Raw genomic sequence first — 8,321 nt, 5'->3', positions numbered from 1 at the left:
CATGCTTCTTCCTGTAATAGCACTTTGATAAAAAAAGGTCACTTGTCACATCTGAGCAAAGATAGATTCCAGCTCCAGTGGGCCTCTGCTAGCAGGAACCTGTCCAAGGACCCCAACAAGGCTTTGTGCACAGCTGTCCATGACCTACCTCTGAACAGCCTGGGCCCCAGCAGGGACATATGGATCCATGGTAAAAATTCTGGCAACCCTAGTTAGACTCAATCTAACATTATACAGCCCTATCAGACTACCTGTCAGATTGGCTTCTTACCATTCTTTGCCCAGAAAAAGCAAGATTGAATTGCTCCAGCTGCTAGCAAGCCAAGACTGATTTCAGCAAATGGAGAAATTGGGACTTATCGGCTGCACTGTTAGTGAAATCATAAGAAAGACGAATTAAGGAGTGAAAATAATCTAGGACAAGTCTCAAACTTCTGGGTATGTAAGAAACCACCTCTGACTTCATAGTTCAGTGAACAAAATTCAGTCTTTTAAAAAAGAATGCAGGCCTGGACGTTTGGCTAGGGTTAACTGCCAAACTATAGTTTTAGGTGGAAAAAAAAGTCAAAGGACAGTCATAGATCAGTGTGTTCCTATTTATGCAAAATAAAAAGGTTGGAGAGAGCTATATATGTGTATGTTCAGACATACACATTTGGAAGGCTACACAAGACCCTGATGCTGGGAAAGAAGGCACTGAAGGAGAAGGGGCCGACAGAGGACGAGATGGTTGGATGGCATCACCGACTCAATGGACATGAGTTTGAGCAAGCTCTGCGGGTTGGTGATGGACAGGGAAGCCTGGCATGCTGCTGTCCATCGGGTTGCAAAGAGTCAGACACGACTGAGTGAGTGAACTGAACTGAACTGACCGATAAAAGACGCTAGTGAATGGTCATCTTCGAGGGGAACTGGGACGCTAAGGAGAGGGTCACTTTTCTTTTGAATTTTGGGCCATTTATATTACTTCTTTTAAAAATAAATCACCAAATGCAATGTGATATCCTGACAGAAAAAAGTGTTAGTGGGAAACCAGTCAAATTAGAATAAAGTATAGTCTAGTTAGTAGTACTGTACAGCATTAATGTCCTTGTTTTGGCAAATGTACCAAATGCAGATTTTTTGGTGACTTTTTCCTGGTTCTTTTTTCATCATGCCCACTCTTCCCCATTCCTGGAACTCTGGCTTTTTCTCATGCTATTCCCTGCGTGTGGGATGTTCTCATTCTCTCCTCCTCCTACGCTGCACCCATCCTTCAAGGCCAAGTTCACCAGTTACTTGCTCTGAAGTGCTTTCCTCACCTTCCTTCCCTCAGTGCTCTAAGGTACCGTATCTGGCTGTGACAGTTGGTTTACTCTTGTTTCTTACTTGCCATCAATTGGATTCCCCACGAATTAGACTTTAAGGTGAAGACTGAAGTGCAGCTAAGTTCTGCAGGATGCAGAATCGTGGGTACTGAGGGTTGGAAGGCTGACTGTGCTGTCATCTAACAAGGACCTTGAGTAGCCCTGGATTTGGACCTGTGGGAAGGTGGGGGTCCTAGAACCACCCCTTCCACCCTCTAGAGTGACAACTGCACTTTTTTCAGTCACACACAGCAACGAACCTTCCTTATGAGCCAGGCTTACTGAGAGCCTCAAAAACCGTAAGCAATGATAACATTAAATTTCATTCTTAAAGAAACAAAACTTCGTAGTCAATAATCTTTCAGGTCTTTTGTCTTTCCAAGCAAATGAATACTTTTATTAACATGGTAAATTGTTTTTAAACACACGGTAGGGTTTTGACCTCAAATGCTTGTCAGGTCTGCTACTGAAATGAACTTACAGCTAGACAATTTACAAATCTTGAAGATACCTAGTCCCTGTCCAGTTTAGGGTCCAAAATAGCCATTGCTTTTCTTCCCCAGACCCTTAAGGGCCTTTGCAAATATCGCTTTCATGTCCAGAACCCCCTGAAATGTATCAGGGTATCACAACCATTACACAGAATACGGAGACCTAGCTTGCGTCCTATTTTAGGTTCCGTGTCACATAAAGCTGAGTTACCTTTTCCAAACGAGCTGACCAGACAGGTTACATCAGTGTGCCGCATAAAACTTAAAACTTTGAACAAAATACATTTCTCCTCCTTTGGTCTCACACAGAAATCAAAGTCCCCAAACATAATATCATCCTCCAGCCCTTCTTCTGGTTCATCAGTCCCAGCCAGATCAGCTCCAGTCACATTCCCAGTTGAAGTCTGGTCCCTTCTTCAGCTTCTTTAGCGATCGTTGCATGGAGTCATCTTCCAGAAATAATGTAGTTCCTTCAGGACCTTCAGAGCCAGAGAACCCCAACTCTGAGTCTCATCTGTCACACACAGACCCAAAGTTCCAGGGAGCTATCAGGTCACACAAGAAAGAGCAAAGCACCTCAAAACTTAGGAACAAGTTTAGAAAAGCCCAGGAACAAATGTGGCTGCTGTAAGAGCTTACAATCTAGGCCCTAACTCTTGTGAGTGCATTTTCCAAATTAAAGTTACCTCTCCAAACAAAAACATTTAACAGTCAAAACTGAAATTGAGGTCATTAACCACAGACCATAGCAGAAACGTAGTGTAAGTGAGAACAGAGTATAGACAGAAAGGTGGGGGGTGGGGAGGGGGCGGGAAAGAAAGAGAAAACAAAAGGCTCTCTGGTTTCAGCTTCTCCAGGGTGTCAGCCAATCTCCATCAGTTGACCAGAATCCATTGGCTGTAAATCTAAAGTGAAAGTGGGAGAAACTCATCATTAACAGGTTAATCCGGAGTGGGAAAAAAACAACTCAATAACATTACAAATTCAGCCTCGCAGGAAACCATCTCTTCCGGAGGCCATTTGACTCCTTCAAGCAAAATCTGGGACCGTCCAATAATGGCCTTCTCTGTTAATTCTGTTATTTCTATCCCCGTCTGCTTAATGGTCTATACTGTGATTTTTGTTGTTTATTACCCTAGTAGTTATCCTAATGAGCGTGATTTTAGCTTTCAACCACTTACTAAGTCAAAACCAACCAACTGGCTTTCCCCCTAATTGCCAGTTCAAGAGTAAACAATTTTTGTACGCCCTAACACCTCCTAACGTAAAAACTTGAGTAGAATTCTATTCTCTTCTCCCAACTCCCACCCGCCAGGCATCCCCTGTAAACAAACGTCCCCGAGGCCGACCCAACCGTCGGGCAACCGCTGGGACCCCCCTGCTGTCCCCCACCCCCCGCCTTACCGCCGACCCTCCTTCAGGACGACTCGCTCTTCTCTATCCGCCGCACCAGCTCCACCAGCATCTCTGCCATCTTCGCGATCTCCTTGGCCTTCTCCTCCGCCTTCTCGCACCGTTTGGTCCCCCGGCCCTCGGCTCCGTCGTCCGGATTCTGCAGATGGTTGAGCGCGCTCTCCTCCGAGGCCTCCACCTGCGTCTTTATCTGGATGAGCATATTGTCCATCTCCCACAGCTTGCTTCGGTTCCGCAGGTAGGCCCGCCCGTGCTCACGGGAGAGTGCTGCGATGTCCTCGCGCATCTCGTTGATGACCGGCAGCAGGAACTGCTCGAAGTCCTCCTCGGGCTCCAGCACCTCCACCTCCTCCGGCTCCGCCAGCTCCACGATGTCCAAGGGCCGCATCTTCCCCGCTCTTCCCGAACCACAGGATGCGAGGCGGCTGCAGAGAGAAAATGGAGACCCGCGGGGCTTACCAACACACTTCCAGAATATTCTTTAAAACTTTCACCCCTTTTAAACTTTTCGCCTCACAGAAGCTACGGAAGACGAGCGACTTACGAGCAGAGATGCGGAGGACAAAATGGAGGCTCAGCCGTCAACCAGCGCCCTGCGTGTTGCGGCCCCTTTCACGACACCGCCGTGCCTCTTTACGGTCACGCCGCTGGTGGAACTAGCTGCGGGCTCGCGCACGTCAGTAGAGGGCGACGCAACCCGCTTTACTGCGGCCGCACGCGCGCACACCCAAGCTCTCTCTACCCCTTCGCCTTCGGGCTGCGTCCTTCTGTAACACACGCACGCGCAGACGCACACGCACGAGCTCCCTTATCTCCCTCCCCCTTCACCCCTGGCGGCCCGCCGCTGCTAACCCATGCAGTGTGCACGTGGGCTCTCGTGTTCTCCTCACCGTTACCATCATGCTGCGCTCGCCTCCGCAACCCACGCAGGGGCAGGCAACACTCCCTCTTGTCTCGCTTCGTTTTCATCCCCAAACCTCCATCCGGCTGCTACGCTGGCTTTGGGCCTGGGTCCAAAGTGTGTCTCCTGAAGGAATTTGTCTGTGTGGTTGTTATTGTTTAGTCCCTAAGTCGTGTCCAACTCTTTTGTAACCCCCCCGCGCCTTTGGACTGTACTCTCTGGTGGCTCAGACGGTAAAGCGTCTGCCTACAATGCGGGAGACCCAGGTTCAATCCCTGGGTTGGGAAGATCTCCTGGAGAAGGAAATGGTAACCCACTCCATTATTCTTGTCTGGAAAATCCTATGGACAGAGGAGCTTGGTAGACAACAGTCCAAAGAGTTGGACACGACTGAGCGACTTCACTTTCACTTGGGACTGTAGCCTGCCAGGTTCCTCTGTCCATGGATTCTCCAGGCAAGAATACTGGAGTGGGTTGCCATTCCCTTCTCCAGGAGATCCTCCTGACCCAGGGATTGAAACCTGGTCTCCTGCATTGCAGACTGATTCTTTACTGTCTGAGCCACCAGGAAGCCCCCTTTATTCATAATTGCTAAAATTTGGAAGTGACCAAGATAGCCAACATCCGCTGTATCATCAAAAAAGCAAGAGAGTTCCAGAAAAACATCTATTTCTGCTTTATTGACTATGCCAAAGCCTTTGTGTGGATCACAATAAACTGTGGAAAATTCTGAAAGAGATGGGAATACCAGACCACCTGACCTGCCTCTTGAGAAACCTACATGCAGGTCAGGAAGCAACAGTTAGAACTGGACATGGGACAACAGCTCAGTTCAGTCGCTCAGTCGTGTCCGACTCTGCAACCCCATGAATCACAGCACACCAGGCCTCCCTGTCCATCACCAACTCCCAGAGATCACTCAGACTCACGTCCATTGAGTCATTGATGCCATCCACCTATCTCATCCTCTGTCCTCCCCTTCTCCTCCTGCCCCCAATCCCTCCCAGCATCAGAGTCTTCCCATGAGTCAACTCTTTGCATGAGGTGGCCAAAGTATTGGAGTTTCAGCTTTAGCATCATTCCTTCCAAAGAAATCCCAGGGCTGATCTCCGTCAGAATGGACTGGTTGGATCTCCTTGCAGTCCAAGGGACTCTCAAGAGTCTTCTCCAACACCATAGTTCAAAAGCATCAATTCTTCGGCGCTCAGCCTTCTTCACAGTCCAACTCTCACATCCATACATGACCACTGGGAAAACCATAGCCTTGAATAGATGGACCTTTGTTGGCAAAGTAATGTCTCTGCTTTTGAATATGCTATCTAGGTTGGTCACAAACTTTCCTTCCAAGGAGTAGACTGGTTCCAATAGGAAAAGGAGTACGTCAAGGCTGTATATTGTCACGCTGCTTATTTAACTTCTATGCAGAGTACATCATGAGAAATGCTGGGCTGGAAGAAGCACAAGCTGGAATCAAGATTGCTGGGAGAAATATCAATAACCTCAGATATGCAGATAACACCACCCTTGTGGCAGAAAGTGAAGAGGAACTAAAAAGCCTCTTGATGAAGGTGAAAGAGGAGAGTGAAAAAGTTGGCTTAAAGCTCAACATTCAGAAAACGAAGATCATGGCATCTGGTTCCATCACTTCATGGGTAATAAATGAAACAGTGGAAACAGTGTCAGACTTTATTTTTGGGGGCTCTAAAATCACTGCAGATGGTGAATGCAGCCATGCAATTAAAAGATGCTTACTCCTTGGAAGGAAAGTTATGACCAACCTAGATAGCATATTCAAGAGCAGAGACATTACTTTGTCAACAAAGGTCCATCTAGTCAAGGCTATGCTTCTTCCAGTAGTCATGTATGGATGTGAGAGTTGGACTGTGAAGAAAGCTGAGCACTGAAGAATTGGTGCTTTTGAACTGTGGTGTTGGAGAAGACTCTTGAGAGTCCCTTGGGCTGCAAGGAGATCCATCCAGTCCATTCTAAAGGAGATCAGTCCTGGGTGTTCTTTGTAAGGAATGATGCTAAAGCTGAAACTCCAGTACTTTGGCCACCCCATGCGAAGAGTTGACTCATTGGAAAAGACTCTGATGCTGGGAGGGATTGGGGGCAGGAGGAGAAGGGGACGACAGAGGATGAGATGGCTGGATGGCATCACCAACTCGATGGACATGAGTTTGAGTGAACTCTGGGAGTTGGTGATGGACAGGGAGGCCTGGCGTGCTGCAATTCATGGGGTCACAAACAGTCGGACACAACTGAGTGACTGAACTGAACTGAAGGTAGCTTTCAAAAGGTGGATGGAAAAGTGTGGTATATCCAGAGGATGGCATATCAGTTCAGTTCAGTTCAGTCACTTAGTCGTGTCTGACTCTTTGCGACCCCATGAACTGTAGCACGCCAGGCCTCCCTCTGTCCATCACCAACTCCCGGAGTTCACCCAAACCCCTGTCCATCGAATTGGCGATGCCATGCAACCAACTCATCCTCTGTTGTCTCCTTATCCTCCTGCCCTCAATCTTTCCCAACATCAGGGTCTTCTCAAATGAGTCAGCTCTTCACATCAGGTGGCCAAAGGATTGGAGTTTCAGCTTCAGCATCAGTCCTTACAATGAATGTTCAGGACTGATTTCCTTTAGAATGGACTGGTTGCAGTCCAAGGGACTCTCAAGAGTCATCTCCAAAAGCATCAATTTTTTGGCGCTCAGCTTTCTTCACAGTCCAACTCTCATATCCATACATGACTACTGGAAAAACCATAGCCTTGACTAGATGGACCTTTGTTGACAAAGTAATGTCTCTGCTTTTCAATATGCTGTCTAGGTTGGTCATAACTTTCCTTCCAAGGGATAAGCGTCTTTTAATTACATGGCTGCAATTACTGTCTGCAGTGATTTTGGAGCCCCCCCAAAATAAAGTCTGACATTGTTTCCACTGTTTCCCCATCTATCTGCTGTGAAGGGATGGGACTGGATGCCATGGTCTTAGTTTTCTGAATGTTGAGCTTTAAGCCAACTTTTTCACTCTCCTCTTTCACCTTCATCAAGAGGCTTTTTAGTTCGTCTTCACTTTCTGCCACAAGGGTGGTGTCATCTGCATATCTGAGGTTATTGATATTTCTCCCGGCAGTCTTGATTCCAGTTGTGCTTCTTCCAGCCCAGCGTTTCTCATGATGTACTCTGCATATAAGTTAAATAAACAGGGTGACAATATACAGCCTTGATGTACTCCTTTTCCTATTTGGAACCAGTCTGTTGTTCCATGTCCAGTTCTAACTCTTGCTTCCTGACCTGCATATAGGTTTCTCAAGAGGCACATTGGGTGGTCTGGTATTCCCATTTCTTTCAGAATTTTCCACAGTTTCTTGTGATCCACACAGTCAAAGGCTTTGGCATAATCAATAAAGCAGAAATAGATGTTTTCTGGAACTCTCTTGCTTTTTCCATGATCCAGCGGATGTTGGCAATTTGATCTCTGATTCCTCTGCCTTTTCTAAAACCAGCTTGAACATCTGAGAGTTCATAGTTCATGTATTGTGGAAGCCTGGCTTGGAGAATTTTGAGCATTACTTTACTAGCGTGTGAGATGAGTGCAATTGTGCAGTAGTTTGAGCATTCTTTGGCATTGCCTTTCTTTGGGATTGGAATGAAAACTGACCTTTTCCAGTGCTGTGGCCACTGCTGAGTTTTCCAAATTTGCTGGCATATTGAGTGCAGCACTTTCACAGCATCATCTTTTAGGATTTGAATTAGCTCAACTGGAATTCCATCACCTCCACTAGCTTTGTTCATAGTGATGCTTCGTAAGGCCCAGTTGACTTCACATTCCAGGATGTCTGGCTCTAGGTGAGTGATCACACCATCGTGATTATCTCATTCAGTACTAAATGGAAATGAACTATCTATGGAGGAAATGCAATTACACATCACAAAGTGAAAGAAGCCAATCTGAAAAGGCTACATGGTGTGTGATTCCAACTATATGACATTCTGGAAGAAAAAGCAATGGAGACAGTAAAAAGAGCATTAGCTGTCAGGGGTTTAGAGTCTGGGGTAAGGAATAGGTGCAGCACAGAGGAGTTTTTAGGGCAGTGACACTTATTCTGTGGGGAAAGGCAAAATGAGAAAAATAATAAAATATAAACAGAAGAGAAAAGAAGTAAAGTCC

General features: G+C 46.7%; 1 protein-coding gene across 1 annotated transcript; it reads right to left on the bottom strand.

Annotated features, from left to right (window-relative positions):
- Positions 1-1,714: 1,714 nt before the first annotated feature.
- Positions 1,715-3,933, bottom strand: LOC139183688 (MORF4 family-associated protein 1). Its single transcript, XM_070791851.1, has 3 exons — positions 3,795-3,933; positions 3,242-3,675; positions 1,715-2,742 (listed from the first exon to the last, which is right to left on the bottom strand). The coding sequence occupies exon 2, from the start codon at positions 3,636-3,638 to the stop codon at positions 3,255-3,257; it is 384 nt and encodes a 127-aa protein (XP_070647952.1). The 5' UTR covers positions 3,639-3,675; positions 3,795-3,933; the 3' UTR covers positions 1,715-2,742; positions 3,242-3,254.
- Between the last annotated feature and the right edge of the window lie 4,388 nt (positions 3,934-8,321).

This window comes from Bos indicus, chromosome 6 (assembly GCF_029378745.1).
Source record: "Bos indicus isolate NIAB-ARS_2022 breed Sahiwal x Tharparkar chromosome 6, NIAB-ARS_B.indTharparkar_mat_pri_1.0, whole genome shotgun sequence".
NCBI lineage: Eukaryota > Metazoa > Chordata > Mammalia > Artiodactyla > Bovidae > Bos > Bos indicus.
Note: the sequence above shows the minus strand (reverse complement) of the source record. Positions and strands in the feature narration are given on the sequence as shown.